This window comes from Eptatretus burgeri, unplaced genomic scaffold (assembly GCF_056783735.1).
Source record: "Eptatretus burgeri isolate ZD-2024b unplaced genomic scaffold, Ebu_testis_v1 Ebu_testis_scaffold_133, whole genome shotgun sequence".
Classification (NCBI taxonomy): domain Eukaryota; kingdom Metazoa; phylum Chordata; class Myxini; order Myxiniformes; family Myxinidae; genus Eptatretus; species Eptatretus burgeri.
In genome coordinates, this window is record NW_028222083.1 from 6,332 (window position 1) to 19,848 (window position 13,517).

The following is a 13,517-nucleotide window of genomic DNA, read 5'->3' on the forward strand; positions in this document are numbered from 1 at the left end:
TGAACAAACAATCCAAGAGGTAACCTTCACCTTGCAAACAAAATATGGAGTCAATCCAGGTATTCCTCCACCAGGTACGTCTCAGCAAAACACAAGCCAAGTTGAACTTCCTGTTCTGCAAGATCAACTGCGCAAACTCCGAGATGAAGAGAGACGTCAGCAAGGTTTACAGAAAGACAAAAACAGACAAACGCAGATCGAAAAAAAATGCCGTGGAATCGAACAATCAATTCAAGACGTAATCTTCATCTTGCAAACAAAATATGGAGTCAATCCAAGTATTGCTTCACCAGGTACGTCTCAGCAAAACACAGGCAAACTTAAACTTTCTGTTCTGCAAGATCAACTGACCAAACTCCTAGAAGAAGAGAGATGTCAGGAAGATTTACATAAAGACAAAAAGAAACAAACGCAGATCGAACAGAAATGTCTGCAAATTGAACAGGCAATCCAATACAAAACCTTCGTCTTGACAACCGGAAATGAAGTCAATCCCAGCACCCCTCCACAAGGTACGTGTCAGGAAAATACATCCCCACTTTCACCATCTGTGCTGAAACACCAGCTGTCCAAACTCCCTCATGAAGAGAGACAACAGGGATCTCAATGCAGAATGGAACAGATATGCAAGGAACACGAACAGAGACCACAGTCCTCCATTGAAAAACGCCGGCGAATTGAACAGGCAATCCAACAGAAATCCTCAAACTTGCACACAGAATACGGGCTTAATCCAAGTCCTTTTCCAGATACGTCTCAGAAAAACACATCCCCACTTACACTATCTGTTCTGAAACTCCAGCTTCCTGAACTCGGAGATGAAAAGAGCTTTCATGAATCTCTCCGGAGAGACGAACAGAGACAGATGCATGTGGAACAAAAATGCCTGCAAATTGAACAAGGAATCCAACACAAAACCTTGGTGTTGCAAACAAAATATGAAGTCATCGAACAATGCGCTGTGACTACAGCGAGGTCTTGTTTTTCAAGGGAGGCTCCGAGTGCCGAGTCACCTTTGGATCAGGACGCGATGTCTCATTGGGTGTAAACCCCAAATGCTCACTTCCCTCTCAACCAGGCATAAAAGGATCACCCTCTCCAAGTTCACCACCGAGAGAATCATCATCTCCAAAACCACCACCAATATCTTCCCAGGAAGTCAAAAAAAAAATAAAAAAAAATTATATATATATATATATATATATATATATATATATATATATATATATATTGTTATGGTTGTGGAAATTCACAGAACACCATTCAAGCTTCCCAGAGATCAGTTATGTCGATAAGTGTGTGTTCAGATTAGATTTCCCCACCGATGTCTAAAGGAAATTATTAGTGTAACCGGGCTGTGATCTTTGAGTCAGCCATTATTCTTTTGCTATCTTTATTTTGGAACAACCACAACCGCCTCTCAACAACCACGCCATCCCCACCACAGCGCCAACCACAACTGCCTCTCAACAACTACGCCATCCCAACCACAGCGCCAACCACGACATCGATTCTCGACAAATAAAGAGGACAAAAGCAACGGTAAAAAACCCGTTGCTCCGACAGTTAAAACAAGGTGCTCCGAAGAGAAAAATCCCGATAACGCCTGGGATTTCCCCTCCCCCCCCCGCCGTTTACTTCCGTAAACGTGACGTCACTTCCGTAAACGTGAGGTCACTTCCTCCGTGACAGAGAAATAAATACACAGGCCTTGCATAGATATCATTTGCATTTCGTAAACGATTTTCTGATTTTGCATCTCCTTTGTGAAATGTTCAAAGTGCTTTGAAGATGATTCCGAAGGAAACCACCGGTTAACTCGGTGACTCGAGGGGCCCTTTTAACAAAACTCAGGTTTCAAAGTAAATTTTTATCCTGTTTTCAGAAACCGACTCAGTATCTCAGACATAAATCTCTTAAAGCACAGAAAGGAAATCTTTAATATTGTTCTCAACCTCTTGTTTTCCAGGAAGCACGAGATAAGGCGTACCAGGTGAGAGAAATGATGAGGACGCAAGCGAAGGACGGGGTGACAGTAATCCATGGGGACTCGAGCCGTTCAGGAGAGGGACCGAGTGATCCCTCGACCGACTAAGCAACCCAGAACAAAAGGCCTCGTGTTATTGCGTTTTCTCCCACCTTGTGTCTGGGTTGGGATTTTCCTCAATAAGTTATTCTTGACAAGGAACGTGACAAGTTTGGTGTCAGCCATTTTGTTTCCGATTGAATACTTTCTGGTTTAGAAGGACAGCACACTCGCCATGAGCCGTCCGGCGTGACTTTGATTCTCCGCACAGCTCTAAACTGCCATCCTGGTGTCTCACATTTAGAGCGAGGCACCAACGCGTGTGATGTCCCTCGGATGGAGGTTAAACATCCAGTCTTGCCAGCATTCGTCGTGAAGAGGAGGCAAGCTATCGTCGGCAACCTGAACAAATTACAAATTCCTGCTCTAACCTGCAGGGGGCACTGCATCGGCGGCAAAGCCACACTCCTAACAATGATGCAACCAGCAGCCATTGGCTCTCCATGAAATTAATGAATACAGGGACACGATGAATCGATACCATTAATGTTTTTCAAATAAATAAATCTTCGGCTCATCGAGGAGCTTTGTGCATACGTCACACACAAGATCAGGATGAACATGAACATTAGTAGACAATGGACAAATGCACACAGTAAGTGGCAGTTCAATCTGAGAGCTCAGCAGCATGAGTTGAGTTGAGTGTTGAGATGGGAACACCAAACATGGCCAACAACCCATTGTGTTGACACAGCTCAGGTTCATTCACCAAGAGATGGTTCATACCTCATGACTATCTGGAACATTCTATAATTCACTACCTTTTGTATACTACTGTAGGATGTGTCAGCATCTTCTTCTTCTTCAACCACATCAATTAACCAACCTTTTTTGTGGGGTAGGTTGCCATGGGAAACTTGACCCGAGTCTTCACAAACCGGCTGGTCAGGCCTGACGTTCGACTAGTTGAGGCAAGAATTGGGAATTTGTTCATGGTGCTGGGAATGGCTCGCCTACTCTTCGTGAAGGATACCGTGCGATCTTTAACGTCCAGCAACTAATGCCGGCAAACGGGATGCCCAACTTATCGTCCATCCAAGGAACGGAACACACATTGATGAATCACCCTGTCTGTGAAACACCTGACTGACAATTTCTAGCTGGGTTGGGAATCGAACCCAGGCTCGACAGGTTGGAGGTGAGTGCCTGTGTGTACCTCTAAGCCAGTGGTCCCCAAGCTTTTGATCCCACGGGCCGCATTCACTACTCCCAAGGATGTTGGGAGCCAGAAAAAAAAATTGATTAATTTTATTGAGTTTTATTGATGCAAATTGATTTGATTCCTCCCGGCAGTAAGCGGCAGTGGCCGGCAGCGGCAATGTGTAAACCCCTTTAAAATTGCTACATGGAAATGTGTTTTGATTGGAAATCCTCGCGGGCTGCAGTATAGGACTCCATGGGCCGCATGCGGCCCGCGGGCCGCAGGTTGTGGACCAATGCTCTAAGCCATCCTGCAAGCGCTACGTACATTAGGCTCCTGAGATAACAAATAAAATAAAGACAAGGCCTCCTGAGAGGCCTTGTCTTTATGAGACCCCTACCAGTTTCACTGGAGGGGACTATAGGTTTGTTCTCCGTCTGTCTGTGCCACCTGTGGTTTTCCAGACTTTTTCCCATACCCTTTAACATTTTCAACTGAAACTTGGTGCATGGCTTTATCCTGACAAGTTATGGAACTAGTTAGAGTTTCAGGGCATTTCGTCAATTTTTCACACAGTTGTGTTCTTTTTCGACTTTGGAAATTCAGAAAGGTTCCTCTTCTTCATTTTTGTTCCTGTATCGGCTCAATCGTGTGTAAAAGCAAACTAATTTTTATCGCTGGTTTGTTGTCCGAGTTGTCTTTATTCGTTTCTCGTCTACAAAAAAAAAGTCAACAAAAGATACAAAACACATGCAAGAAGTGAAAATCAGTACCATTTGCAAATAAGAAAGACCCCTACAAGGGTTCAAGAATGGTCTCAATCAGAAATTTGCATCCGAGAAAAAAATTTTTTGTTGCAAACTGATCAATTCTAATGGTATGAAATAAAAACATGACCAATGGAACTGGAGCTTATCTGGGCCCTGGCCTAATGTTCTCACCAAAATTGGGACCTTCTGGGTCTGGAGAAGATATTTGAAGGAATTTATGGATTTTCCCAATCATTCATTACGTCCGCCATTTTGAGACACTTTCGGTCATAGGATCAGCATGACATCCGCAATTTAACATTCCAACCCTGGCCTGATGTTGCAACCTAAATTTGGTGGCATTCTGACTGGTGGGTCTGGGGGAGAAGATTTTTGAAAGAATTTACGACATCTGCCATTTTGACCTACTTGAAGTCACGTGACGAGAACGAGCTTTGCAATCCCGTTACGAGTCAGGAGCGGAACCTTGCTGCCAAATTTCAGCGGTTTGGCTGGAGAAGTCGAAATAAGAGATGGACGGACAGACAGACGGACGGATGGTGCACGATGACAATACCTTGTCTGGAATTACAATTCCAGATCAGGTAAAAAGGGGGAAGCATAAGAAACTTTCTCACCCAGCACTTTCGGAACTCCAGAAATGGGCTGCCGCACATCAGGTGGACAACCACACTGGTGGTAAATGAGATTAATAAATAAATATAAAATGTACACACGATTGAACCTGTTTTATTAAATAATAATTCCACACAAAAGGCTCAGAATGCAGAAACACAAACGATCGACACCTCCAAGGGTGCAGAGGCTCAGGAAGCAAAGTCTCCAACGTGGAAAACATAAACGTTTGGAATGACGAGGTTCGAACGAGTCAACGTCATCACTTCGGTTTACCTTGGAATAATAATTAATGAACACCAGAGCAACAGGTACATGTACACATCATCTATCTGGACAGGTCTTCCCTCGGTGGAACACCAAAGGTACAAGTTCCGGACAAGCGATGTGCGGAAGGTATCTGGGACCTTCCTCCCTACATGGTCTTGGGCTGTGAAGGGTTCTTGGGTGGAGACATCACGTGGTCTACAGCCTCCTCCGGAACATCTCCTGTGAGCTCCTCGCTGTCCATCTCGTCTTTAGCCTTGTGGTCTCCGCTATCGGAGTCTTTCTGCTCATATTCGAGAAGGGTGGAAGAAGAACGAGAAAAATAATAAAATGAAGAGATTTCGATCCACGCACATCATTGATGGGTCTTCGATTACTATACCCAACCATTAAAACATCCTGAGTGGTGAAGGTGAAGGGAAGAACTCACCTGGTTCTCCAGCGGTTTGGGGAGATCTTTGGAGTGAATCCCTCGACGACTAAGTCTGTTAAATATCTCACTCATTTTTATATCCTCTGTCCGTTTCTGGGTCTGTAACGAGTATCACACGTCATCCATCAAAAATGATTTCCGAGGACAAGGCAACACCCCACCACTCCAGAACCGCTTGATCCAGACCCAAAGGTCGCCATTAGACCGAGCCACATGCAGCATGCCGAGGCTTGAACAAACCCGAAACACGTCGTGTGGTGGGGAGACGGGATGTGAGGTGATGAGGTTAATGTGATGGAGGATGAGATCACGAACCTTCACGGATACCACCTCCATCGACGAGCTTGCTTTCTCTCCTGGCTCAAACCGTGGCTTTCGTCCTGTCGCTTGATATGAGGGTGGGTATCGGCGCGGGGCTTGGTATCCATGGTGACGGTTTCCGATTTGGAGATACAAATGGCAGAACCTTTGCAGGTTGTGGTGCGACACGAACGGTTGACCTTTATAATGGAGCACGATCATAAAACTCACCCAACCAAGCTGCTTCATGACCCCATTTTCATCATCTTGGGTCGTGACCCCATCCCTCCTCCCCCACAGGTACCAAATCCAACCCCACTCGCTACCGGTCACCACCACAAGACTCGGTTTCAGACTTTAGTATTAGTTAAATTAATTCGTGTGATTTAAATGTAGTTACCTCCGACACCGAAGGTGGATGGAGGTTGTGTTTTCACCCCTGTCTGTCTGTCTGTTTCTTTGTTTGTGAACAATATCTCGAAAAAGGTTATTGACGGATTCGGACGAAACTTGGTGGGCAGGTTGGTGAGGTGACAAGAACAAGCCAATTCAATTTTAGTTCAGGTCAGGTGTGGGAGTTTGTGCTGGAGCAACGCGACACTGCGTCCACTTTCTGCCGGTACTCCAGGGGCCTCCGTCTGGCCATCCCCCAGGCAGATGCTGAGCCCATCCCCATCTCCTTGAGATGCTGATCAACCTGCTGCAACCACAAGGCACGTGGTCGGCCCATTGTCCTCCGCTCACGAGGCTCCCTCGCTGAGAGAATCTGGTGAGCAGGATCAGCGTCAGGAAAACGAGCCACGTGTCCATACAGCCGCAGCTGACGCTCACGGACTATCAGGTAACAAATCTCATTTGAGTCTCTCTCAGCAACAGCTCGTTGGACACAAAGTCGGACCAGCGATAGCCAAGGATTCTCCGAAGAGACCTGGTACCAAAGGAATGAAGTCTCCGTCTCAGATCCCTGGTCAGAGTCCAAGTCTCACATCCATAGAGCAAGACTGGAAGCACCAAAGACCTGAAGACTCGGACTTTCATCCTCCTGCACAGGTACCGGCAGCGCCACACCCCATGATCCAGTGAATCCATGACTCCCCAGGCCCGACCCAGATGTCTGTTGACCTCTGACTCACAGCCGGCAGAGACATGAATATCACTGCCAAGGAAAGTGAATCTCTTTACTTCGTGAACTCACCATCCTCACCACAAACAGGTACAGGCAGGATAGCAGCATCCAAGATGTCATTGAAAGCTTTGATCTTAGTTTTGACCCAGGAAACCCATAATCCTAGCGGCTCCGACTCCTCATTCAGCACCTCGAGGGCCCCCAAAAGGATGTCTCAAGTCTCCGCAAAGATGACTGCAACATCTGCGAAATCAAGGTCAAGATCTTGACATTCCCAAACGATGCACCGCAGCTTGATCTCTCCGACATCCTCCCCAGAATCCAGTCCATACAAGTGCTGAAAAGCGTGGAAGCCAGTGCACACCCCTGACGAACTCCAGTAACAACTGGAAATAAGTCAGAGATGGTACCACCACACTTCACAGCACTCTCAGTACAAGAATAGAGTTCAGACATCTGATTGATCAGTTTTGGTGGCACCCCACGAAGACCAAGAATCCTCCAGAGGGCATCCCGATTCACTGAATCGAACGCTTTACAGAGATCAACATAGGCTGCAAGCAGCCCCTGCTGAAACTCTCGTCTGTGTTCGGTGAGGACACGAAGAGCAAGGATACGGTCAATCGTTGACCTCTTTGGTGTAAAGCCTGACTGCTCTGGACGCTGGTGCTCAAGCAGATGGAGGCGAACCCTATCAAGATTTATCCGAGTAAAGACCTTGCCCAGCACTGAGAGCAGCGTCACCCCTCAGTAGTTGTTGCAGTCCTGGAGATCACCCACTCCCTTTCCAGTGAGGGACAACAAGGCCCAACTTCTTCCAGTCAGTTGGGATGATGCCTGTGTTCCAGGCAGAGCACAGAACTGCATGCAATGACACGAGTACAGCATTTCTACCAGCCTTGAGAAGTTCAGCATGGATGCCACAGATCCCTGGAGCTTTACGCCATTTCAACCACTTCACCGCAGCCCGTGTTTCCACAAGCGAAGGTGGACCACAGTTGATTCGAGGGTCAGCAATAGGGATTGCAACACCCCTGAAGTCCAACTCAACAGCTGGTGGATCAGCCTGGAACAACCGCTCAAAGTAACCGACCCAGTGGGGCTTCACTTCGGATTCCTCTGTAAAGAGCCCACCACCCACCGCTCTAACTGCAGTGCTCTGAGGGACGGGCTTGGATGAACGTAATGTGCAAATTCCCCTGTAAACAGGACGAGAATCCCTTGTCCACAGGTGATGCTCTACCCCCTCACAGATTCCTCGCACATTGGACTCCTTGTCCACCCTCAGTGCACGTACAGTTTTACGCCTCAGCTCCCTGAACAGCTCAGCTCTGCCATTCAGCCTGGCCCTGTGACTCTGGTCAATGGTATCCAGTGTCCCTTGAGAGACAAAATTCTTCTTTACCCTGCGGTGAGTTCCAAGACATCCACCGGCAACATCAAGGACGGTGGTCTTGACGGCGCTCCACAACTCTTCAGGACCGCCCAAAGCACCCAGACACCCCAAATGTCCACTCAACCTGTTCGCAAACTCCTCAGCTACTCTTTCATCCTTGAGCTTGCCAACATCCAGCCTCGGCTGGGATGGTACCATTCTCCAGGATTTAAGGTGCAGCTTTAGAGTTGCTACAACAAGCCCGTGGTCAGTATTGAGGAACTGAGCACTCCGGTAGACCCTGCAGTTCTGGATCATCCTCCAGCGACCGTCAACGAGGACATGGTCAATCTCCTTTGCCACACCGCCAGCGTTGGAATACCAAGTCCAGCGATGAACTTGTGGGCGCTGAAACCATGAACCAGCCACCCTAAGTCCATGACTTCTTCCAAAGTCAAGGAACTTCGTGCTATTCTGGTTCATTGTTCCTGACCCATGGGGACCAACACATGTCTCATAACCATCCCTTTCAGTTCCAGTTGATGCATTGAAATCCCCCAAGACTAGAAGTGTCTCTCGTCTGAGGCACTGATCAACCACAGACTTGAGCGTGGCGTAGAATGTGTCCTTCACGGTAAGGTCACTCGCCTCAGTCGGAGCAGAGACAGAGAACAGGGAAATGACACCTAAGGAGTGACGAATCCTTAATCTCATAATATGCTCGTTGACCGGTGTTACCTCAATTATCATTGGGGTCAGCTTATTGGACACAGCTACAGCAATTCCTTGGGTATGGTAACCATCAGAGCGACCAGACCAATAGTAGGTGTAACCACCCACCATTATCTCGCCGCAATCCGGTCTCCGAACCTCAGAGAGAGCTGCAATCCCGATGTCCAAACGCTTGAGCTCAGATGATAACAGAGACAGGTGTTCATCCTCTCTTAGGGATAGGACATTCCAGGCACCCACCCGAAGGGACCGCCTCAGGTTAACCCAAGGAGACCGCCGTCTGGTGGACGACACCTCAGCACCACTCCGACACACTCTCCCGCAATCTGACCCAGGGATGTTACCCCGTGGTTTCCCTCCTTTCAACAAAGATTGGGGGTCCCGAAGGCTTTGCCCCAATCCCGTCATCCGGTGAGCTGCCCTGCGAAGGGAAGCTGCACAGGAGGTACTCCCACGGAGTGGGTTTTCAAAAAAAATTTCGTTTTTGTGTTTTGCGGAATGAAGGGTTTTACGGTGGCCGGAGTGCAAATCCTGCCACCAACCTCCTAATAAAAAGTAACCCAACTGCAGGAGGACGTCCGCAGACCAGTTGGGCACTACATATGGATGGCCGTTGGCTCACAAGGAGCTCCTCCGCCCTTTGACAGGTTTTGTTTTTAATCCTGTTGGGTGTCCATATTGTTACGAATTCTGGCCCGCCTGGCGTGCGATCGGCCGCGTAACTCCAATGGCGGCCGCGTCGCCCACCGGACGGACAATTCCGTCGTGACCCTCCTTGGAACTACCGCCAGGAGCCAGTCACGGGTGGGTGTTTAACCTCAACACAACCCAGTCCGCATTCTACCCGCGCGAAATAGGGTGAATCGCCGAATGTCGATATACCTAAATACCCGCGCGGGTAACCTACCGAGGGGTTGCACCACGCCGCAGGTCGGCTGAGGACACGAACTGCTTAAGCGGTTCGTTCCGTACTACAGGGATAACCGAGCGGTGTTATCGCCGACCTCAACGGTTCAGTGATTCTGCTTTACTCGGGTGTTCAAACCCCACTACCAATTATTTCACGACGTAAGATGGCACTTTCAAACAGGGAAAGGACGCAACGAACGGGGAACAGTTCAACAAGCACATTTATTATTTACACACACACACACACACACGCAAGGGCAGTCATGCAATATGTACAGCCAAGGCAAATAATTCATGCACGTATGTACAGCCAAAGAAATGCAATAAAAAGCAACACCACCGAATAAAGCAAGGATTTATTTACAAGCACAGACACTTAAGCAGTTCTACTTAGCAGACGGCGCCACACCATGCATACAAAAATAAAAGGGAAAGAAAGGAACTCCCTTTCGTGACCGGTGAACCATCTCCGGCACTCTCCTCGTCCGAACGCGCAGGTCCACCACAGGCCGCACTGCGGCGCCTCCCGTCCGCGTCTCCACCAACAGGCCGCTCGCCGGACCACGAGCGCAGGACCGAGAGAGGGAGACAGAGAGCTCAAGCAACGAGAGCTCATGGACCAAGACGAAGCGTTCAACCAAGAAGAACCAGAAGACAGAAGAACCTGAACCAAGAAGCGCATGAACCAAGAAGACCCAGAAGAGGCAAGAAGCGAGAAGAAAAAGGTCCGCCCTTTATAGCGCGGGGCTCCGCCCTTCGCCCCACCCCATTTTCGGCTCCGCCTCCCTTCGAGAAGGTTCCCGAAAAGGGGCGTTCCCTCACTCCGACCGCCTCACGCCGTGCATCCACCAATCGGCAGCGAGCTGCCCTGCCCCCTTCCCTTCACACCAAGCGCGGGGAAAATAGGCGGGAAAAAACCCCACTGGCTCGCAGGAGCTTTTGTCCTGCCAATCCTTCTCGGACGGTTTCCGACGCGGAAACCGTCTTACCGTGGTCCGTGAAGGATGGCGTTGGTAAGCGGGCGTAGTGGCGAAGATGGTGGTGATTGTTGTGGGGGTGGTGTGAGCGTGGTTGGCGTTGTGGCGTAGTTGGTGGTGGCGGTTATTTGCGTGGAGGTTAGTTCCAATGGTGGCTCAAAATAACGATAGATAAAGAAAATCCCTCTCTCAAAGAGTCGTAGCCCGGTGAAACATGAAGAATTCCCTTTAAACAACGGTGGGGACCTATCTGCACATAAACTTCGCGTCATAACTGATCTGAGGACCTTTTATGGTGTATTGCAAATTTCCACAGCCCTAACAATATCATACACCCTCCTTACCAAAAAAAACCTGGTGGGGGAGACGTTTTCGTGGCCAACAACCCGACCATGAAACAGGTTAGTACAGGTGTACATGGTACCTGTAGCAAGTCACTGATCTGATCTGGCCTGACCTGACAAGATGCCCAATCCCTGAACAGCTCAGCTCCAACTCACGGTTCGGGTTGGAATCCAGATCCGGCCCATCAGTGGGATACAAAACTTAAACTAGTCAACCTGGCAGAGGTGTGTGCTCCACCGAGTGCCCTTGTAATTATTTAATTATTGGAGTCGGGCCTGGTCCGGCTTTCGTGGATCTTGGCCCAAGTCTACGACGGAGTCAGACCACCACCGAACCAGCCAGGCACAACACGACACCACACCACAATACGACACCACAACACGACACCACACCACCCAGCACCGCGTCGTACACACTTCACCATCGGATACAAGACCCACATCCGAACAAGCCGTCGGTTCGTGCAGCTTGTTCATGAGTGATGACATTTATTAATTCGAGTTAATGTCGGTAAGATAACGATTGGTACCTGGTGACCCCAGGGAAAAACCTGACTACATATTTGCATATGTAATAAATAGACCGCACGAGGCGTGTGAACACGTGCGCGTCGTGGAGAGGTGCGTGAGGAGTCGTGAGGCTCAAGGGAGTCCCGCCAACACCGAGGACCCACGTGTTACCCGAATGGGGGATTTGTTCAAATAATTAATTATCCACCATTTATAGTTACGTCGTGTGATGTGGAAACATCAAGTACATTGATATTAAAACGTTTCTCTCTCAACAATCACGAAGACAAAACTCGTCTCCAAGGAAACGGGCACGTGCCGGCGATTTGCACGAGTTCCACACGTCGTCAATGGAAAAGGATTTCCGAGGACGAGGCAACACCCGCCGCTCCACAACCGCTTGATACACAGAACCCGACGGTCGCCATTGGAGCGAGCCACGTGCGGCACGCCGAGGTTTTAACAAACCCTCTTCACACACGTCGTGTGGGGGCGAGACGGGAGAGGAGAGGAGGTGAGGTAGTTCACGAGATCACGAACCTTCACGGTTACCGTCTCGATGGACGAGCTTGCTTTCTCTCCTGACATGACTGCTCGACACGTGTCTCTCGTACTGTCGCTTGAGATGGGCTGAGAGTAGGGGCGGGGCTTGGTATCCATGGTGAAGGGGCGGGGCTTGGTATCCAGTGTCGGGGCGGAGCTTGGTATCCATGGTGAAGGGGCGGGGCTTGGTATCCATGGTGAAGGGGCGGGGCTTGGTATCCATGGTGTCGGGGCTGGGCTTGATATCCAGTGTCGGGGCGGAGCTTGGTATCCATGGTGAAGGGGCGGGGCTTGATATCCACGGTGGCGGGGCGGGGCTTGGTATCCATGGTGAAGGGGCGAGGCTTGATATCCAGTGTCGGGGCGGAGCTTGGTATCCATGGTGAAGGGGCGGGGCTTGATATCCACGGTGGCGAGGCGGGGCTTGGTATCCATGGTGAAGGGGCGAGGCTTGGTATCCATGGTGTAGGGGCGGGGCTTGATATCCACGGTGTCGGGGCGGAGCTTGGTATCCATGGTGTAGGGGCGGGGCTTGATATCCACGGTGTCGGGGCGGAGCTTGGTATCCATGGTGACGGTTTCCCGATTTGGAAAGACAAATGGCGAACCTTGCAGGTTGTGGTGCGACCTGAATGGTCTCCCTTTCTAATGTAGCACGATCATAAAAAAAAACAACATCCTACCAGGTGACATCATGACCCCATTTTCATCGTCTTAGGTCGTGACTCCAATTCGACCAATCACACACCACAATACGACACCACAACACCACACCACAACATGACAGCACACCACAATACGACACGACACCACAATACGACACTACAACACACCAAAACACACCACAATACGACACCACAACACGACAACACACCAAAATACGACACCACAACACGACACCACAACACACCACAATACGACACCACAACACCACACCAAACCACAATACGACCCCACACGACACCACAATACGACACCACAATACGACACCACAACACACCACAATACGACACCAAACCACAATACGACACCACAACACGACACCACACCACAATACGACACCACAACACGACACCACAACACGACACCACAACACACCACAATACGACACCACAACACGACACCACACCACAATACGACACCACAACATGACACCACAACACACCACAATACGACACTACACCACAAAACGACACCACAACACGACACCACAATCCTCATGGATGACCACCACGACCATCTTTTGACATTTTACCTTGTTGTGGGTGTTTTAAGGAAGTTCACCTCTTCCCGTTTATCGAACAATTTTGGTCAAAATTGAAAACATGGATTTACCTGTCGTTTATTTATTACGTACCAAAATGATGCAAATTAAAGAGTTTAAACAAA

At 49.1% G+C, this 13,517-nt stretch overlaps 1 protein-coding gene across 3 annotated transcripts; it reads right to left on the reverse strand.

The window, feature by feature from the left end:
* Window positions 1-4,710: 4,710 nt before the first annotated feature.
* Window positions 4,711-12,271, reverse strand: LOC147007495 (uncharacterized). Of its 3 annotated transcripts, none has more exons than XM_085867028.1 (3): window positions 12,126-12,271; window positions 5,310-5,411; window positions 4,711-5,162 (listed from the first exon to the last, which is right to left on the reverse strand). In XM_085867028.1, the coding sequence occupies exons 1-3, from the start codon at window positions 12,243-12,245 to the stop codon at window positions 5,028-5,030; spliced, it is 357 nt and encodes a 118-aa protein (XP_085723154.1). In that variant the 5' UTR covers window positions 12,246-12,271; the 3' UTR covers window positions 4,711-5,027. The 3 variants fall into 3 exon arrangements, with proteins under 3 accessions (XP_085723154.1, XP_085723155.1, XP_085723153.1); XM_085867029.1 differs by having other exon boundaries at window positions 12,138-12,265; XM_085867027.1 differs by lacking the exon at window positions 12,126-12,271 and adding an exon at window positions 5,628-5,876.
* Window positions 12,272-13,517: the final 1,246 nt, after the last annotated feature.